This window comes from Empidonax traillii, unplaced genomic scaffold (assembly GCF_003031625.1).
Source record: "Empidonax traillii isolate 1590-97213 ecotype Southwest subspecies unplaced genomic scaffold, ASM303162v1 scaffold616:size383281, whole genome shotgun sequence".
NCBI classification, from domain to species: Eukaryota; Metazoa; Chordata; class Aves; order Passeriformes; family Tyrannidae; genus Empidonax; species Empidonax traillii.
Genome location: NW_020955809.1, coordinates 202,434 through 224,244, shown reverse-complemented (window position 1 = coordinate 224,244; position 21,811 = coordinate 202,434). Strand labels below are relative to the sequence as shown.

Sequence of the window (21,811 nt, the reverse complement as noted above, 5' to 3'; positions counted from 1 at the left end):
CGAGGTATTTTCTCCCCCTCGCCTGCTGTTGGGGCTCTCCGAAGGGCCCGGCAATGAGCTGGGAAAACAGGTTAATCCTTTAACCGGAACTGTAATTGCTTTTCCTCTAAAACAAACGCAGGAATTTCTGCCTCCTCTTGCCGGTCTCTGGTCGATCATAAGGCAGCAGAGCACGGCAGCGGTTTGGGTAGATACACATCTCAAACACATCTCAGGCACCGCAGCGTGAAACGCGGCCTCTACCTGCGCACACCGAGGGGACCCCGGCAAAAAACGAACCCATTTGTTGTTCCCTTCCTTCCTCTCTACCCTCCCGATGCATTTTTATTGCTTTTTCATAAAACACTGCTGCAAATAATCAAGCATGACCATTGACATCCACAAGATTGAGTTTTAGGAACCATTAAATGAGCTTGCCCTCTTGGGAAGGTTCTTGCTCAGGTTGGTCTAAAGGTAATTATTCAGCAATTCCTACCTGTGGTTTTACCTTGTTCCTATATAAGTCCCTGAATCTCATACACTAGTAAGGTCACAGTTTCTGTCTCCATAAAACTATACCCTAAACCAACTTACACAGGACAAATTATGATGGATTTGGAACACACACACACACAGAGATATGTGTGTATATCCTATCGAAAACTTCCAAACTCCACAAATTTTCAGGTTTAAATCAACATTTAAATCAACACCTGCGAAATTCCTAAAGCAAAAAAAAAAAAAATTAAAAAAAAAAAAAATCACATCTTGCTTCATTCTGAGCCTTTGGAGTTTTTTACTTCATTTATAGCAAGAGCAAAATGTAGCACTGATGCAGAAGGTTAAGGAATTCAGGACTCCAGAGGAAACACTCATTGTGTTATTTGATCAAGCTGAACACCCTGTGAATTTTTAAGGCTGTGCCATAGCAATAAATGGAGGGATATATTTAACCATGTAAAAAAAACCCCAACAGAAACAACTCTACAAAATGCATGCATCAAGTTAATTCTTTCCAGAGGAAAACTGGAAAATATATTGCCACTGAAATGCTTCACAGCTCAGCCTTAACACCCCACCAGCCTTAACTGAAGCTGCTGAACGTTTCTAGAGTAAGGACTTAAAAAGAGACCAAAAAAAAAAAAAAAAAAAAAAAAGAGGTCTTTGATTTGTGGAGTTTGGAAAGTCCTTGAGCTAGATTAAACTGCAGTCTTGTGAGACCGAGTATCTCTGTGGGGGCACTTAACAGAAATGCTCAAGAAACTCATGGAAAGCTTCTCTCTACTTACTCATGAAGCTATCAGGGTAAGGATTTGTGAGGACAACTAATTAATTTTTCTTCTCAGTTTCTGCCTGACTTGTTAGAACAGGCAGGTTTTGCAATGCTGCCTCCTATTTGCAAGAAATGGGATTTGCTCCTGGAAGTCTTTCCTCCCCGAGCTTCTTATGCAACTGGAATATTCAATCATGGAATCATGGGACATCCTGAGTTGGAAGGGACCCATCAGGATCAGAGTCCCTGCACAGGACACTCCAACAATCCCACCCTGTCCCTGAGAACATTGTCAAAACACTCCAATAACTACAACTGACAGACAAAAATCAAGTTCTTTTTCCCCTCAATTCAGTACAATTAAAAGCAAACAAACCAAAAGCAACAGCGAAATCACCACTGCAGTGAGACAAACCATGGCAGCTTTGAAACCAAAATGAATGACAAAGACCTTTAAGATCATCAACTCCAGCTGCTAACTCACCACTGAACCTTGTCCCCAAGTGCCCATCCACATGTTCTTTGAACACCTCCAGGGGTGGGGACTCCCCCACTGCCCTGGCAGCCCCTTCCAATGTCTAATTACCTTTCCAGGAGGAAATTCCTGCTGATGTCCAACCTGAGCCTCCCCTGGCACAGCCTGAGGCCGTTCCCTCTCCTCCTGTCCCTGTTCCCTGGGAGCAGAGCCCGACCCCCTCGGGCTCCCCCCTCCTGTCAGGGATTGCAGAGCCAGAAGGTCCCCCCTGAGCCTCCTTTTCTCCAGGCTGAGCCCCCCCAGCTCCCTCAGCTGCTCCTGGGGCTCTGTGCCTTGTATTTCCAAACGATCATCTGGAACAGATTCCGAGACAAAAACTTTTCACCATTTCCCGAAACTGCCCCTCGTGCTTGGGAAGCACAATCCTGCTTCCTGGCAAATTCTCTGGCTGCACGGCCATGACAGACAGGACAACATCCAGGACATCTTCCAAGCCAGGCAGCAGCTCCTGCTTCCAGCCTGACTCCAATCTCCTCCACGTAGGAGCGCTCTGGAAAGGCTGCACGCGCAGCAAGCGACGCGCGTCCTTCCCAACGGGAATCATCTGCGCTGCTCGGCGCTTCCCAGGCAGCATTTCCTGGAGTTGGAGGCAAACTCAGCTGAGTGCTGGAATATTAAATGGCTCTCAGCTCTCAAATAACAGCAGCCTGCCTTTATTGCTGGCTGTGGCAGGGTGAACTCCATTACCAGCGAGTGTGTCCTCATCTTTGGACCAGGAGCGGGAATCTTGTCATGGTGGGAGATGCTGCTCCAATTAGGACTTGCTTAAATGAGCGTGTCTTATTTGTAGCTGGATCACATCTCACTATAAGTCACCACATGTTAAAAAATAAAGGTTCTGGCAGGCGTGTTCCCTATTCACACAAAGCTCAAACGCTAATTCTGCCATTAAAAAATAATCCCAGAACCGATGTCATTAACAGCCCGATAACACCATTTAACACCACCAAACATCAGGCACAGTTTGCTGTGATTTGAGAAGAACCCCCGTGCCTGAGGTTTGTTTTTTTTTTGTTCAATTCTCCTGCTTGTCAAATCACCTATTTGTCCTGCAGAATCTCTGGAAGTAAATCTGGGTCCTAGAAAATGGACAAACAAGACTTTTTAAGCTGCCAAAGTGACCCGCCGTGTCTCATGTATTTCACTGAGAGTTTCAAACCAGCTCCAAAAATCTCACCATGCAGAAGATCTAAAAACTCCCATAGACAGTTTTCATTGCATAGTGTGCCATCTTACAAGTCAAAGATCCGTAAGGAATAGAGAAACAACCTCTTAACTAGTTCAGTCATTGACAAATCACAGAATCCAGGATGGTTTGGGTCGGAAGGGACCTTAAAGCTCACCCAGTTCCTCATTTTAAACCATTTCTAGGTCCTCCTGTGTCAGGCTCTGGAGTTTTTAGCTGGGTCCAGGGGGAAGGACTGGGGTAAGACCCAAGTTCAAGAAATGCTCTCTCCCACAGAGCTGGTTCATCATTTTAGGAGCCAAAAATCCAAATCATTCTCCCTCACACGAGAACTACTAATATATACTACAAACAAACAAAATAAATGTTAAAGGACTTGAAAAAAAAACACCCAGTTTTCGACTTTGCAACAATTCCTCCAAATCGCTGCCGTGGCACGAAGCCACACGGAGACTGGAGGTTCCTGAGGCAGCTTGATCCCACCCTGGCAGGTCTGCTCCTCCCTTATCCTGTGACACTGGGGCTCATCCACGAGCCCTGCCACGCTGGGAGCACTGCTGTGCCCCATCTGTTTGGAAAAGGCCACCTACAGATCATCCCCTGCTTGTTGTGATCGTCACCAGGGCAGGTGGGGAATTCTGCACCAGCATCTGGGGCTTCCTGTAGCGAAGCAGGAGAGGGGCCCTGCTCCTCCTGTGAGTTTTAGGACCTCCTCAGAGCCAAGGGCAAAATTTGACCCAAAATAATCAGTCTTACAACACTGAGCACTTCTAATCCTTAATACCCCTGGTGGCAACAACAGCTGAGCAGTATCAAGAGCACAGAGACCTCCCCCCTCAGCAGGTCCTCCTGCAGAAGAGTTTTAGCACCATAAGCAGGTCCTCCTGCCAGTCTCCTTCTTACAGAAGGAAAAAACCCCAGAATAGTCACAAGTTAAACACATTCTTCTTTAAAGTCTGTGTACAGAAGGCAGGAGGAGCTGTTAAAGTAAGCACTACCCACGAGCTGGCTCAGAGAAGCCCTTAACACAAAATGTGCTCCACGACACCGTCAGGCCAAGAATTTGCACTTGCAGGTGTGGCAGCCACCACCTAAACGTTATATATCTTATTAAATGACCTCCTAACAATACACACAGAGCAAACTACGCTACAGAGCCCATCCATTCTGCTCTGCCCCCGGGCTCTAAGTGGTATGGAGGGCGAGTTTCATTTGGACACCGAGTGTGTTCAAAACAAAGCCGGTGGCACTTAAAGAACTTTCAGCTGAGCTGTGCTCTGTCACCTGGAGCCTTAACGTGCCCACACACACAGAGCACATCCTGAAGCACCAGCCCAGGAGAATGATGGTTCTGTGGTGAGCTGGGGAACACAAAATAAACACTGAAATACATCTCCAAATGCTAATGTTGAAGTTAACTCGGCACTCGGATGTTTAAAGGCTGCACAAAGTTCCTTAGTTAATGTTTTTCTGAGAAGACTGGAGCAATTCTAACCTTGAGGACAAGATGTGAAAGCTGCCAGAAGGTCCCTTAGGTTGGAAAAGACCCCTAAGATCATTAAGTCCGATTGCAATCTACCATAATATGAGCTCTTCAAGGCTGTGTTTTAGAACAGCTCAGGTTGAGGCACAAGTACCCACTGTAAAACAGGAAAACACAGGTAAAATATCTTTAACTGACCTTCCAGAGGATGGAGAGGGCCCTTTGCTGGTGCTGGATACAGCACTGGTGCTCTGACATTTCCACGCCTCAAAGATGTGTGTAACAGGAATAACAACGGACGGAAAAGATTGAAGAACCAGAATTGCCTCAAAAGCACCCAAAGAACCAGAACACCATAAAGAGCCAGGGCAAGGAGCTGGGAGAACTTTCCTTGACACAAAGGATACTTGTTCATTTGAATTTGAGTACATCACTCAAAGCCCAAATGTCAGTTTAGGAAAGAAGAAAGAAGTTTAGCTGAGCCACAAAGTCATTCTCTAATAAAAGGTTAGTAGGTCAGACAAGGAGATGGAGACACAACCAAGACTGAGCACTTGGCTCACATCAAGCTCAACAAACACGTGGGACAGGGTGGAAGCAGCTGGATGACACATTCTGTCCTCCTGACTGAACAAAAAGGATTAGGTGACCCTTTCCTGCTTGCACATCACTTTTCTCTCCTTGTTAAAGAAACCCTTTTTTTGCCTTAAGTCACCCCCGTTAAAGACTCGAATGTCTCTGTTCCAGCTCACTGGCGAAGCAGAGGAACAACTCACACACCAAAGCTGAGGTCTGAGGACCTCAACAGCTCAAAGGCCTGGCCTGGGAGACACCTCAGCCTGTGAAAAAAGCTCAGCATTCAGAGCAGAAAACCAGCACAAAGTGGGACAGGGCCAGGGCATGTCTGAGAGCTCCAAGCAGCACAAGGCAACTCGTGCTCGGAGGATGTTGGGCATTGTGCTTCATTAGGAAACAAAATATAAGCTTTCCAGTCCATTAGGAATGACTTTAGGAGTGAAAGCACATAAGACGACGACTCACCTCATCAACAATGCACTGCAATAACTGGAGAGGCTGCAATGGCAAGGAGAGAGGGGAAAAGTATTAGCCTATATGCAATATCTTTACAGTGGAGTGGAAAGAAAAAATCATTAATGCAATAAAATATAGCAAGATTAATCAACGGCAGCAAACTCTTATAAAAACATTGATGCTCAGGATGTTCTATTATTTCTAATGGTACCTAATCTAATACAGGCAGTTAAAGGTTTGCATTTTCCTCAAAATGCAATTTGCTAAGTTTAAAACAAGGCATTCAAGCATGCAGAGGAAGCAGCCATCAGGAAAAAGAAAAGTGAATTTTTTTCTGAACTCATAAAGCTTACCATTAAAGATCCCTGGTTTTTCTGAATCTGAAAAAAGACAATATGTAATTAGCATGTCATAATCAAAATGACTCACTTGGACACATTATGATCACTGAGAGAAAATTATTGCATCGCTGGTGGCAATTTGTGGGCATGTGTTAACACAATTTACATAATGAAAATACACAAATGTTAATAGCTCGCTTCTCATTTATAGGCGAAAGTCAGCAGAATGTTAATTTCACACAACACTTTTTAGTACCCTCCAGGTTGTATTAGAATAGGAAGAAAAACCATAATCCATTTCAAAAGGCTGTTTACGATTCAGATATAAATAATGTTTTATATTGCTAGATTGTGAACACTGGGCTTAATGTTGCAATCATTGCTAATGTTATGAAGCTCACTCTTTTTAAATTAAAAACCGATTTATTTAAAATTGAAATTAAATCATAGTCAGAAATTAGAATTTTGGATTACTGCCAGGCTCTGCTCACAATCCCTTTTTTTGTGAAGAAAACTTTAATTATGTGGTTGAAGTATCTACTGCTGCTCAGGAAAGCCTTTAATACTCCGCTTTCCCCCAAGTTTCTGATCTGTTCCAACCCAGTTTTCCTTCAGCTCCAAGCAGAACATCACGAGGAAGTTTGAGGAACTTTGTATTGTTTTGAACAGCAAAGGGGGAAGACTTTTCTTGGCCGTCTCTGAGCCTTTCTGAATTTACTAATTCATCAGTTTTGTTCTGAAATTCATCAATTGTAATACCAGACTCTTCTATTGATTCCACAGAGCCACAAAATACCCTGACCCACTTTGGGAAAGCATCTCCTGATCCCAAACCCAAACAAAGGCACAATCCCAGCACAAAGAAGGGAACACAAAGCCCGGAGCAGGGACATCCCTGGATTTCGGGACGCTGCTCTTCCCAGAGTTTCTTTGTGCACACCATTCCTGACGGGGGTGGGTAATTAATCACCTCTTTTTCCTCACCCGAAACAAAGTTGCTGCCAACCCAATGCAAACAGAACTCGGTCCTGGGTGAAAACATTGTTTTCCAACCCCATCTCTCATTTCCCACTGGCCAGTGCCAGGATGAGGGATGCTGTTGGGCTGCCATCAATTTGGAAATGCTCTCCCCCAACACCCAGGATCCCCCAGTAACACCTGAGCAGCAAAATCCAACACAGAGGGGGAAAACCAGCACCAAGAAAAGAGCTGGTGTTAAGCTCATGGAATCTCTTCTTAGTGTATCAGCAGCACACAAAGTTTCTGAGGATAATTCTATTTTTTTCCAAGGAAGGAAATAAAATAATAAATCGACAAAAGCAGCTTGTTGTATTTTTAATGGTTAATCTCCATCTATCACAACTCAACAGAACAAATTTGCTGCTTTGCATTATTGCTAATAAGCAAAATATTTCGTGGCTATAAAAAGCCTTTTTTTTCCTCCTTCCCTTCCAGATGTTAAATGACAAAATAGACCCAGCTTATTCAACAGGGATGATTTGGAGCTTCTTTACATTGACGAGCACGAAGAGGAGACTGAGATTTTTATCCAAACAGAGCATCACTCACATTTCCTTACAGGAAAAATAGGTCTTGTCACGAAAAGGAATAGAGGTGGGGTCATCCAGAGTGGCCCCAACACGGGTATGATTACACCCAATTTCAGACCAAGATTTAAAATATCATTTCTAATAAAAGCACTCAGTGCTCCTCGTGGAAGACAGAGCAGCACAAATCCGAGTGGTGGATTTGTGACACGGGAACCCCTCGGCCAGAGCCGGCCCCGGCCGTGTCCCTGCTCACACCACCCCCCTCCCCAGCCTTTATTACACCAGTTCTGAGAGCCACAGATTATTTGGAGATCATCTTCATAAATTTTGCATTAAGGTGGCTGTGCCAGTACCTGGAATTGATTCAAAATGCTTAAGACACTCAATTACTTTTTAACACTGTTACCCGATGTAATGACATATCTGCTATTTCCCTTGCATTTGATGATGCAACATCATTGTAATTGATTCATTTTCTCAATTAAATAAAGCTCCTGAGCTCTCCTCTCTGCAATGCCACCGAGACTCCCCACTTAGACGTATTACCTCTTTCCCCTGCCTCAGATATATTGCTTGTGAGGCCACGCTCTGCTCCTCCCTCAACTCCACGAGCAAATGCAACCTTCCAGCCGTATTTTTCAAGTGGGGAGCAGCGATGAACTTTGCTGTGTTTATATTAGGCATATTTTTCACTGTTAAAACTCTGTTGTTTACCTTTTTCCGAGCTCCCATTATCGGGCAGCTTCGCAAACCATAAACCAAACCCGGCCGCCGCCGACAACTTGACAGTGGGTGCCTCTCCTTTTTGCCCACAGTTCAGGAGAAAGGGAGGCAGCCCAGTTTTATTGAACATTAAAAACTGGTTTAAAAGTACTCATCATGACGTGTTTTCTCCTTTCCTTCCTTCCCCAGCTGTTGGGTTGCTGGGAGACAAGGAGTTCATCTTGAGGGATGCCAAGCGCAGCGGCCGCAGCTCCAAAGCTGGAGCGGTTGGTGCTGTGCTGATACCCCACAAGGTGCCCCAAAAAACTTGGGGATCAGGAAGGAGGCCTTTTCCCAACTAAATCATTCCATGATCCTTTTCATCTCAGAAAGTCCCTTCAAGCCTTTCAGCACCAACACCTTCCCCCTGAGGCACAACAAAAGAACGTCTCTAAGTCCTGCCCTGCTCATCCCTGGAACCCCCATTGCTCAGCAGCTTCTGGGAGCTTCTCACACGCAAGTGAAATACTTCAAATTGGCAGAAATTAGACCTTCTCTTTGCTATGTTTGAACCCGTGTTGAATCTGCTGTGTTTTCACTCACTGCAGTTTTTTACTCACTGCATGTGGCAGTTTCTGGTTTGCAGAAGGAGGGTAAATGACCAATAAATCCTTCCCATTCCCAGCCTGTTCCTCAGGCCGTGGAGTGTCAGTGGTACCTGGATAAACCACTCCACAAAGCACTCCCTCCAAAAGGCAGTTTTGCCAAGGTTGGTTCAAAATGCCCAAGTTTTTGTCTCCCGCTTCATCTCCCGTTTAATGAACGCCTCTGGTTATGAAAAACAACTCCTGACAGACCATCAGGTTGTGTTTCTGTCTCCATGGAGATCCTCTGGCTGGGAAGTGGCTGAGGAGACCTCTACCATCCCCTTCCCATCCCACTCGCCGGCACAATCACGGAAACTCAAATGAATCCACCCCGGGTAACTTGGAGGAGTCACCAGCTACAGCTTTAATTTTCCCTTTTACTCTCTGGAATTAGGACTTGCCCTGGAGCTCTTGTTTGAGAGATTTGCAGGTGACCCAGGGTTAGATCTTCCCATATCAGTTAACAAATTTTCTCTTTACATATATACTGCTTTTCAAGCTCCTGGTATTTCTTTTTTTTTTTTTAATAGAAAAATCCATATACCAACAAATCATACAGTTATGATTTTTAAGGGAGGCTTCACATTCCTTTTCCTACTCCAGGAAACTGTGGATTTTAAAAGCAGATAGAACTTATTTTTAATCTGCACAAATGAGGGTGTAGTTTCATTAAAGAGCAGAAACTACAACCATTGTCTCCTCCTGACAAATGCTTTGTCTCTGCCCTGATATAAAAGGAAGGGGAACATGTAAATGTGCTGATTTCCACGTGGTCTCCACCACCATGGGTTTGACTCTTCCTCTGGAATTAAAACACAATCTTCAGACATATTTTACAAATTCTTGCAAGATTGCAATTGGTTCTACTTTTGCAAGAAGCCAAAGCACCAAACCAGTAAGACTGACGCCCCCTAATCTACTCCTGATATTCCAAACAACACCCTCCCCATCCCAATCCATGGATTTTGCAGGTGGCAAACTTCAACCACTGCCACGAAACACACACAAAAAAGAATGAAAATTATTTCAAAACAATAATAAAAAACTCAGACAATTCACAACGACCTTAATATTAAATATATTCTTACAATTATATTATTTTGGTTTTCCCCGAGGTCTGCAAACAAATTTATATAAAGAGATTATTTCATCCACCATTGAACTGCAGCCACTTCTCAGAGAAATCTCTTTACCAGAGTTTAGAAACACAATTCAACAAAGTGGGGATGAAAAACTCCCCACTGTTGGAAGGATTGAGGTAACAGTAACTAGGACCAACAATAACTACTACCAACAATGGCTATGACCAACAACAACTGCTACCCTGGAGTAGCTCCAGGAATGCTCCTGACAACACATTCCTCTGTCAGCAGCAGGGTGGGACAAGCAAGTCCTTGGAAAACCAGTAAATTTAGCAAACTGCTGTTAAAGATCTTGGAATCAGAGAATCATTCAGGCTGGAAAAGATCTCCAAGATCACCGAGCCCAACCAGTCCCCCACTAACCCACGGGCCTGGACCTCGTCCCGAGCATCACAGGAAAGGAATAAGCAGAACAAAGGGTGGTCAACCAGAACCCAAATAAAGGAATGGGGTTTAGTTTTAACCAGCTCTTGCTTCATGTCACCCTTGTTTATCAAGTTTAACAAAATGCCAACCATGATTCAACCATACAATCTCCTGAGGTCCCACAAGGATCACTGAATCCAAATCCCAAAAAACTAAAAGGACAAACACCACAGTGGGACGTCCAGGGAGGAGGAACAGGCTTGAATCACACAAGGTTATCCTTCCCCTCCGTGCCTCAGCCTGGGGAAGATCAAAATAAAACCACAACAGCCAGAAATCCTGAGAGCCCAAAAGAACCAGGATCTTCAGACCAAAGACAAAAGCGTAACCAGCAACCCTGCATCCCTTCTCCATCTTCTTTCCACACACAACTCCCACTATTCCCTGCAGCAAGGAAAACCTTTCCAATAATCCAGCAGAGGAATAAATCATCTAAGGAAACACCTAATACCAGGAGGGTTGAAGAGCAGCAGATGAATATCCATCAGGATTGTCCCTCCTCCTCCACACAGCCCTGCAGGTCCCTTCTGGCTTGCAAAGAAACAGGTAAATGTCGATTGCTGAAGTCTGACACTTCCCTATCCACCTGGAAAAACCCTGAGCTTCCTCTGGGGAGCTGCAAAATCAACGGTGGTCGCTGCAGATGAGACAATCCCAGGGACAGCTGGAAGGAAATAACCCAAAGCAGTGACAATTTGGCCACTGAGTGGAGTTTTCCAAGCAAACTGAGGTGCTGAGTGGGCTGAGACACCACACTATGCAGTGACCACCCTCTCCTCTGGTCCTGTGCATGGCAGGGGGTGGAACAAGATCATTTTCAAGGTCCCTTCCAACCCAACCCAAACCATTCCAGGATGATAAATCTTCAGTAAATCCAGTATTTGCTAAGGGTTCACCAGCCACACAAACCCATCTTCTCTCAGGTTTCAGCTCCCATTCATCGACATCCACTGCAGGAACCAAAACTGTTTCGCTCCAAGCACCCCAGGAACATCTCCCATTCCACAGAAGCACCAACTCACATAGAAAATCCTACAAATATTTGTAAAAATATCACCGAAGAAATGTCAGCATTTCAAAGAAGTCCAGAATGGTTTGGGTTGGGAGGGAATTCTTAGGATTAGAGAGGAAAAAAAAAAATACATGTCAGTCTTTCAAGATTCCAAGCTAATAATCCACTCTTAAAACACACACAGATCATATTAAAACATATTCTAAAATCAAGGTTTACCAGTTACCTACATTTCCACACTTGAGCACATTGTTCAAACATCAATTTTACATAAAAAAAAAATAAAATTAGACAGGAAGATTAAAATAAATAAATAAAAATGTTCCCTTTATCCTTCAGACTCTGAACAGGTTGTTTTGGGTTTTTTTTTAATTTCCTAAAATCTCTCCAGTTTTCAAACACGAAAACACCTCTGGAAAAACTAAAACTGAATTCAAATTTTACAGCAAGTTTCCAATCAAATTTAAGTTCAACCTTAATTCTAAGGAGAAAAAAAATTATAATATAATAAAGAAAAACGTATCTGAAGTATATTATCAGGAATGATTTATATAAAACTTATGTTAAGAAATTAGGAAGCGTTTCAAATAACAGCAGCTGGCTTCAAATATCGTCAGTGGTTTCTGGAATATACCATAAAAGCACGAAGATTTGCACAGATCTATCATATTTAGGATATTATACAACAATTTAATCCACTATTTTGGCATTAGCATTTGAACAGTGTTTAATGTCTTTTAAATGGTTCGATGTAATGACAGATCTGGAAGACAAAACATTTCTTTCTGCCTGGGAAAAATGCTGCAACCCAGCCTCAATTTATCCCCCTAAAATAAATGAATGCTTAAAGGATGGTTCTGTCAATTGGGAAAAAAAAAAACCAAAACACAACAACACAAAAAAACCCCACAAAAACCCACAACACTAAAAATGGTTCTTTTACATCCCAACTTAAACTAAACATTTTTTGCCTTGACAAGCTGCTTGCATTGAAATGCAACCAGGCCAAACGTGGTCAATAGTATGGATTACAGAGAACAAAAAGAACCTCACACCGTGTTAATACAGGGATCAGAAAGCAGCAACTTCATTTAGAGGCGAGGCAATTATTTAGCAAAGATGCAGCAAAGGAAAATTAATGTTTTTGCAGGGAAAGCTCCGGCACAGGAGCCCTCGGACCCACAATTAAATGCTACGTGCAGAAATCACCATCTGCTGATGGAAGGAGGGAAAAAAAACCTTGCAAAAAAAAAAGACAACCCTCAGCTTTGGGAGCAGAAATAAATACTAATAATATTGAAAAATAAAAAAAAGGCAAAGTGTTTTCCTGCTGGAAAAGGGGCTGTGTCCTGGCTGGAGCCGTGGGAAGGATCCGGCCCAGCACAGCCGGAATATTCGGCATTGTCTCTCCGCTGCTTTTGAAACGCTGGGATGTGGGAAAAGTCCAAACCTTTCCCTGCCAGGAGGAGCAAAAAAGCCTTTCTCTCTCTCTCTCACACACACACACACTGTGGATTTCTTTTTTTTTTTCCTGCCCTGTTTTATTTTCTTAGGAAGCAGAAGCAGCGGCAAATCCACAGCGCCCGCTTTCCTGGGCTGTAAAAATTCCCTGTCAGCCACTCCTGTCTCCTTTGCAGTGGGATTTAAGGATCCCTCTTCCTCGAGTGATGTGCCACCCTATTGTGGAACTACCAGGAACTGTCTCTCCTAGTTCCAGTGCTGGGAAAAGGAAGGGGGAAAAGCTCAGCTAAAAAAAAAAGGAAAAAAAATCCAAAAGAAAATCCAACTCTAAATTCTTCCCTGATTTATTCCCATTATTTCTCTCGCTGCAAAAATAAACTCTGCCTATTAAAAAAAGACCCTTAAATGGAGGTCCATGGCATTTTGAAATAACTTCTTTTGAATCCCTGGCCAACGTATTTTAACAAATATCATCCCCTGCGCCCATCATTTCTCTTGTCTTTCTGATCTCTTTTTCTTTCCTCTCCTCCCCCCCCCCCCCCCCTCCACTTATCATGTTCTTTATTTGAAACAGATTTTTAACAGATAATCTTGCTCGTTATAACAATATCTTGCTTGCATTTTATTCAAATAATTCTTAAAAACAGCTTAAAAAGCCGTTTGGAATAACATCAAGCTCCCCATCAATCACGGGCAGAAATTCCGCTGGCGGTTGTATAAACATCAGATCAACTCCGATGTCTTCAAGGATTTCAGAGCGAACCATAAAAAACTCCATTAACTTCTGACAAAGAATGCAAATTAATCACAACATGGGGTGAAATGAAATTAAAGGCTCTTTTTCTAATCAATGACAAGGCAGGATGAAATATTCGGCGGCTCTCTCGGCGTTGCGGCTGCCGGGACGCTCCGGGATGGGAGGTGCGAGCGGGGATTCACCCGGGGTGGCTCTTTAGCCCTCCCCATCCCTACAGCGATCTGCTTACAAGTCGCCCAGGCTTCGGAAAACACACTAATCATCCGAATCTCAGGTGCATCCAATTTGTTATTCACACTCTCCCGATGCCAGGGAAAAAAAAAAAAATAAAAAAATAAATAAAAAAAAAAAAAAAGCAAAGGAAAAGCCTGGCGGAGACAGATGCACCGGGATCCTTAAATGACAGTTTTGGCCTCCGGAAGTGCGATCGCTACAGCAAAATCTAGTACAGCCTCCAGGTGAAATGTCTGGAGCTCCATATGGAGCAGGGAAAATTAACAACAAGATGAAAATCGCTGTAGCAGCGGGGAGTCGGAATTTAACAAAAAAAAAAAAAAAAAAAAAAAAAAAAAAAAAAAAAAAAAAAAAAAAAAAAACCCAAAAGAAAAAAAAAGGGAAAAGGGAAAAGGGGAAAAAAAAAAAAAAGAGGGAGAAAAAAATTTAAAGATGAGGAAGGAGAAGTAATAAATTAATGGGGTGTGAAAACATTCAAAGCTTTACAATACCGGGGACAGTGTTTGCTCAGATTTGGGGGGAGCTGTGGGATGGGGAGCGGGTGGAGAGGGGAGCAGAGGGACGGGAAAAGGGGAGCAGAGGGATGGGAAAAGGGGAGCAGAGGGATGGGAAAAGGGGAGCAGAGGGATGGGAAAAGGGGAGCAGTGGGAAAGGGATGCAGTGGGATGGGAAAGGGGGATGAAAGCAGAGAGCAGTGGGATGGGAAGGGGAGCAGTGGAATGGAAAAGGGTAGCAGAGAGATGGGAAAAGGGGGAGAAGAGGGATGGGAAGGGGTGGAATGGGAAAGGGGAGCAGTGGGAAAAGGAAGCAGTGGGAAAATGGAAATGCTGGGAAAGAGAGGAAAGGGGGAGCACTGGGATGGGAATGGGAGAAGTGGGATGGGAAAGTGGAGCAGCACAAGGGGAAAGGGGAGCAGTGGAATGGAAAAGGGGGAGTAGAGGGATGGGAGAAGGTGGAATGGGATGGGAAGGGGAGCAGTGGGATAGGAGAAGGTGGAATGGGATGGGAAGGGGAGCAGTGGGATGAGAGGGGGTGGAATGGGGAACAGATTTTTATTTTGGTGCTATTTCTTTTTTTTTTTTTAAAAAACAAACCCCCAAAACAACATCAGGTAATTTTTATCCCATTTATGGAGCCAAGCCTGGAATTGCATTTCTCCAAATGCAAAAGTCTCTTAAGTACAGTGGTGTGACCCTCCAGCTGATTAAATCCTGCCTGTTCCTCTGGAATATTTCCCTAATGGATGTGGCTCCTTTTAACATCCTGCTCTGTATAAAGTTGGACAACAAGCTGAGAATATTCAGTGGGCAATGCTTTTCCTCCCTCCTAAACTGCATTATCATCAACCAAGTCACTGTCCCCATCCTGCTTTTATCCAAGACACGGAATTTGAAGCTGCAGGACTGTTCAGACCTTTGGGGTTCCAACCTCAAATTTAATTAAATATATGATGGGATACCTTTTGGTGTATTTTTTTTTTCTATTATTTTTAGTTCTTGGTGTAAAATCAAAATCATATAAATTAAGGTTGAATTTTTAAAAGAAATTCAAACTTAGTTTCCCTACGTGCCTTCTGCAGATCCCCAAAAAGCTGGATGGACAATGGAGCAGCAACTGGGGTTTCCTTTCTTTTTTTTTTAATGTTTATATAAAAAATAACTTTATTCAAGACTATTTGTGTGTGGGGGTGAACACAGGCACCATTCCCATTACTTTGAACAGTTTGCCAAATAAATCAAGGGGTGAATATGCCCTTAAACGTTGAAGTTTGTACCTACAGAAAATCCCATGAGCAGAAACCACTTCCAAAAGGGAGCTTTCCACCATGGCCATGCCAGGAAAACCACCAACAGAACAACGAAACCCACATAAAAATTAGATATTCGCTATGTTTCAAGGATTAAAGTTTCCTGTGCAAAGTTTTTAGGGTGGAAAAGTCTGTTCTGATCATCACTGTTTGTTATCTTCTTGCTCACATCACACTTAAACACTGATTATGGGGATTATATTCTGCATACTGAGACCAAAAAAAAATTATAATTAGAGTTAATAATCAGATATTAACTCTAAACACACCCATAAGCAACTTTTCTGACAGGAATAGTTGTTTGCTATTATTATAAGTTAAATGCTTTCAAAATAAACTTAATTGTGGAGATTAAATGAATGTGTGGCGAATAAGCGTCAGCAAAATAAACACTCATAAGGCAAACACTCATAAAAGATGTGGAAAATGAGAAGTGGGAAGTCCTACCATTAAAATATTTTACTTCTACCATTAAAATTTCCTACTGAAGGCCAGAAAATAAACCAATCCCCCCTTTAGCCTTCCTGGCATATTGCAGGATCCTGAATTTCCACACTGCAACAATTCCTTCCCCCTATAAATCTTCTTCATTTAAACTGAATTTACACACACCATTTGTCTGTGTCTTAAAAACTGAGAAAAAAGAAAAAACAAAAACAAAAAAAAACCAAAAACCCAAAACAAGCCAAACATATTTTTTGCAGCTGCAGGAAATTTCAGGTGTTCTCTGCACGTGGCCACACTCCCCATTTACAGAGGGGAGCAACTTCCAACTCATTCAGGGATAAATCTGGAAATGCACTTATGATCAACCTCGTTCCCTGATTAACTTCACTCCTTGAATGAGCCCACTGAAGTGAGGGGGAATTATGAAGTGACTGCAGAATCAGGCCCTTACTGGGGGAATAAATGCATATTTGGACATTTAAAAAAAGCCCCAGTTATTTACCCCCTTAGTCAGAGAAGGTTGCTAAGGGTTCTCGTGGCCACCTTAGTAAGCACACGCCTAAAATTCATATTCTTCACATAAAAATCCCCCTGAAAAGCAGTTGCTCGAAAAGCTTAATAGCCACATTTTCAAGTTTCACCTCCTCAACTGTTTTACATTAAAAAAAATATACACAATTTCATGGGCTACTGACTTGCCAAATATTCTTTTACAAACCCGCTCCGTTTTTTAATTAGAACAGCAAAAAAAAAAGCATCTTAAACTTGCAATCACGGTTTGCTCCCAGTTCAGGGAGGAATTTTTGCCCAAATCGGATGGAATATCCGGGCTCCAGCTTCCCTCCCCCCTGCTCTGCCACTTCCACAGGGCGATCTGAAATTATCCCCCACATCACTTTTTTGATTTTAAGGTCATAAAACGCACGAATGTCGAGCCCCTCGGTGAGTTCCCCAACGTAGGGGAGGAGTGTGCAACACAAGAGCTTCTCTGTCAATCCTCCCTTCAAAGGTAGGTTTTTAAAACAGAGCTAAAATATGCAAAAGATGCTCTATTAATCACGGCAGCAAAACATTTTCCAGAGGAGATGAGGAGGAGAAAAATCAAGAGCGTTTCCACACATGCAAAACCTTCCCAAGCCCCTAAAAAAAAAAAAAGTGTCAGGAGAATTGGCTTAAAACAGCTTATAAAAATGGGAGAGAGAATGAGTCCCAGCCTATTATTCAATAACCATGTTTGTGAGGCATCTGCATAATCTAACCATGCATAAATTAGTATGTGTATTACAACAGTTATTTGCATAATAATAGCAAGTTAATAGATGCTTAAAGAGCACAGACCAACACCACCTTTAAATCAGACATTGCCTCCAGGCACTGGGATCTGTACAGACCAAGATGCAGAAAAACAGTCTCCATAAAACATATGAAAACATCAAACCCACATCCAAATAATTCATTTTAGTCCCTGGACACTTCACTTCCCCCTCCCTCTCTCCCAGGAAAGAATAATTTGAGGAACTGCTGAGCAGTTTGTTACTGTGAATTCTAACATCCATCTCAAGAATTTAAAGTAATCATCAGACCTGGTTCTGGAGTGGTTGTTTTGTTCAGAGTTTCACGGTTTTTCAAGCAGACAGAGTAAAATATTCCGTGGTGGTTCAGGGCTCAGCATCAGCCCAACCTTTGCCACTGGAGATGGAGAGAGTTTAACCACCAACTTCAGGTGGAGAGTCAAAAAAATTGCCAATATCTAAATAAAACACTAATTTTAAGCCCTCTTAAATGGGAAAATCCAGAGCTCCCTTGAGTGTCCCATTCACATTATATTTTTGAGGAGATTTTAGAACATTGTGCCATCACTCAAAATTGGAATTAAAAATTAAGTTATAATAAAGAGGAGCAGATACACCTTTCTGCTTAAATAAAGGTGCTGTTGTATCCACAGGATTATTTTTTAATCCCACAACAAAACCATCATTAACATCATCATAATTTTCACTGTCTCCAGGGAAAGAAAACGTAGAGTTTGAAGAGAAAAAAAAAAAAAAGAATCAATAGAGACTTCTAAATGACTCCTTCCAGATCCCACTTTTCAATTTAACAGGACAGATTTATTTGTATGTGGCTCAAATGTTCACAATTGCTCTCTGCACCTTCATACATAGGAATGAATGTCACAGTGGCAAACAGCAGTAATGAACAATCTTACCTGAGGATATGGAAACCTCCCAAGAGCAAGCTGGGAAAGGAAATAATATTTGTCTAGTTATAGAGATTTGCATGGAGGGCACATTTCCTTAAAGAGAGAAAAGTACTCAACTCTTCCCATTGTGTAAATTGGGAAATGGCAGCGGAAGGGATTGTGCCAGCTACACAAAGAGCTGTATTTAGAATGGATCCTTCACCCCTGGCTCCACCCAGGGTTTCTGAGCTTCCCAAACCCTTCTGTCACCGCTCAGTGACTCTGTTTGGTGCCCAAGTTCCCCAGCACTGGAAATGAAACCAGTTCAGCCTCTCAAAACCACTGCCCTTTGCTGATAATTATCTGCAGGGAGCAGGGATTGTGGAGCAGCACTAACTCCAGAGGCCTTCCTTAACTGGCTCAGGGTAAAATCTGGGTTACAGAGCTCAGCTTTGCGTCCCTGTTGGTGTCAGACCCAGGGTGGGATCTGCAGGGAGACCATGGCACCCACAAACAGACACCTCGTGTCTCCTCCACGTCTCCTCCTGATTGCCCATGGTATCAACTGCATTTCTTGCCCCTGCTGTTGAATAAATCAATTAACGCCTTCCAGAGTAGTCCCAAACCCAATATTCTCGCTTAGATTGTGTAAACAACATCCTACAGCTCATACAAATTCCAAGAGAAATTCTTTGTACTAGGCAGGTTCTCCCATCTGATATCTGAACCTTGGAAACAATTTCAGCAAAATGGAAGTAGTTTTTTTGGCTTCCCACTGCCAGAGGGCAGGGATGGGATATTGGGAAGGAATGAGGATGGTGAGGCCCTGGCACAGGTTGCCCAGAGAAGCTGTGGATGCCCCTGGATCCCTGGAAGTGTCCCAGGCCAGGTTGGACGGGGCTTGGAGCAGCCTGGGCTGGTGGAAGGTGTCCTTGCCCATGGCAGAACAAGATGATCTTGAAGGTCCCTTCCAACCCAAACCACTCTGGAATTCCATGATCATCCTCATCTCAGAAAAGTCACTCGGGTCACCCTTATGGCAGGCTCTGAAAAATGCTGCTAAGAGTTAAGCAGAGACCCTAAAATTTTCTGTTACAATCAGTCTTATAAACCAGGAGTTACTAAAACATGCCCTTTATCATCTTCTCTTCTTTTGGGAGGACCATCCTCATGTTCCAAGCAGCTGTTTGAGGTCTTAAAAAGCCCCGCTGCTGCAATGGCCTATAAATGCCTAGAAATAAAACTATAAATGCCTAGAAATAAAACTATAAATGCCCAGCATTTTTCCATGAACAGAAGTAGAGTAAGTCCTGATTTATCCAAGAACGACTGGCTCAAGGACAGTAAGGGAATGTAAGAGTTGTCCTACTGCAAACCAAGATGATGATGATGGTTGTATGCACAGAGCATCATTCTGAAAATGTCATTAAAGCAGAAAAACAACCTCCAAGGTGACTCTAAACTCAGCATTCCCATTCCCACCCAAGATCCCTCTCCCTGACCACACCACACCTTCGGGGCAGCAGAATAACTGGGGAAAGAGGAGTTTCCTGCCAGATGTGAGTACAGGGAGGATAAATGAGCTTGGAAGGATCCAAAATGCACCAGCAACAAGTGTTTTTGGGGTTGTTTGAAGGGAACAGTTTTCTCTGTGAAGCTGCTCCTGGACTGAGGAGCCAGTTCTGCCTCCCCTGAACCATCCCTCGATTCATCTCCCCAGACTTGTTTCCTCCCCTGCAAGATTGTCAAGGTATTATAAATTAAGAAACTTAGCAAAGAGTCTGTAATCTTCCCCGAAATAGCCTGCAGATATGTCACTGTACTAAATGTGTTTCAGATTTAATGAAGCTTTAATGTCCTTTTTAATTTTGCCTGTTTCTGTATCACCAGGGGTCGAGCGAGGCAATCAGCACTCGAGAGGGTGGTTTGCTTTAAAACTAGGAAAAAACTCATTTGCTTATGAGTTGCACTGTATTTTCTTAATTAAATTTACTAAGGAAAATGGTTTAAGTTCAGCCAACCAGTGACCTCTGGATGTAGACTTAGATTTATAAATAGTGTCATAGTTGAAGGAAAGACAAAAAAATCCCCCAAAACAAACAGATTAGAGCTTCGCTAAAGGGATTTTACAAACTCTGTCACGTGTCCAAGCAAGTCATACAAACACAGGAGGCACAAGCCCAGTGTTAGGTAGAAAAAACCATAAACTTCCAAACTAACACACTGCCCAAAACTTCTCTGCTCTGCATTCACATGACAAAACTCCAGGACTTGCTGGTTTTTTAAGATATCATCACAAAAATATAATATTTCCACTCACACCAGTTTGGTTTGGGAACTGATCAGCCTTTTATGGCACTCTGGGGACGAGGGAATGGTTGAACTTCAAGGAGCTGGTTCCCACTTCCCTACGGATTCCTCCCAAACTGTTGGATTTGGTGACCTTGGAGGTCTTTCCCAACCCAGATGATTCTGTGGTTTCATTCCCACTACACAAGAATAGTAAAAAACATCATTCCATAAAGGCCCAGGGAACTGCAAGGGCAGGATGGTGTGGAAACGGGAATGAGAAGAAGATTAATCAGCAAGAAGCATTCCACGATAACCCCTTCCCATCCCATTTCACTTGGGAGCAGCTACATGGGGAGGTTTTTTGGGGTTATGTGTGTGTGTTTTTTAAAGGAATTACTTTCTTAAACATAAAAGTAGCTCTTAAAATGAGAGCACTCGAAACCACTGCTGGTGCTCAGTGAGGAGGAGCCTCCCCCAAACTTGGACAGATGGATGGATCATCCCATTTTAACCCAGTACCTGACAAACTGAGAAATAATCCCAGATTATGAAATAGCAGCGTGCTTGGATGCTGATTTTTGTCAAGCTATCAAATGTTGACATCCATTGAAATGTTTAAAATCCCAAACGATTCTGTGTTTATCCCAAATCAGAAAAGGAGGAAAGCAGAAAGAACCATCAAGCCTCTGCAATGAGCTCCCACAAGCAGGGCTGGAAAACAACTGAAACCTGTTCTCAGGCACATTTAATGTGCAGAACAGTGAACACAAAATTAAAATGACTCGTTGAAATACTGCACTTTCCCATTTTGGAACTGGAAAGGGGAAATACAGAGATCCTCCTTGCCTGCTGTATATTGTGAATAAAATTCCAACAGCTCGCTCCGCACCCTGTTTGCAAAGTGTCTGAGGGAAGGAAGCGCAAAACAAATTTTTAGGACACTCAGGCAATAAAGTTTCCCACTTAGATGATTGTGGATGTTGTGCAAGTTGTTTTTTAATTTACAGTTCCACTGGAAAGCACGGGATGCTTTTATTCTTAATTTAGACACATTCCATGTTTCTCAGCATAACTGCAAATTGAAAATAAGCACTTCCCATATCGCCAAGTGATGGAGCTGAAGGAGGGGCTTTATAGGCTGGAATGTTCTAAAATTTGTTCTTAATTACCTCGTGCACATTTTGCACAATTAAATTTCCATCCAAGGATTTTGCATTTAGATTGTGCACTGCAGTTAAACCCCCGTTTTATGGAAAAGCAGCCGCCACTTCGGAACATCCAGACACGGGAAACTTTAAAAATCAGACTTAACTACTGGATAAC

At 42.9% G+C, this 21,811-nt stretch overlaps 1 protein-coding gene across 3 annotated transcripts in view; it reads right to left on the bottom strand.

Moving 5' to 3' along the window:
- MAP2K5 (mitogen-activated protein kinase kinase 5) overlaps positions 1-21,811 on the bottom strand; it is a 120,736-nt gene that overhangs the window by 27,416 nt on the left and 71,509 nt on the right. For 2 of the 3 annotated variants that reach the window (XM_027898687.1, XM_027898689.1), the window contains 3 exons: positions 18,224-18,253; positions 5,842-5,868; positions 5,498-5,530 (listed from right to left, as the gene is read on the bottom strand). In XM_027898687.1, the coding sequence (XP_027754488.1) occupies positions 5,498-5,530; positions 5,842-5,868; positions 18,224-18,253 (90 nt within the window). The remainder of the gene's footprint in view (positions 1-5,497; positions 5,531-5,841; positions 5,869-18,223; positions 18,254-21,811) is intronic. The other variant, XM_027898688.1, reaches the window with a different exon arrangement.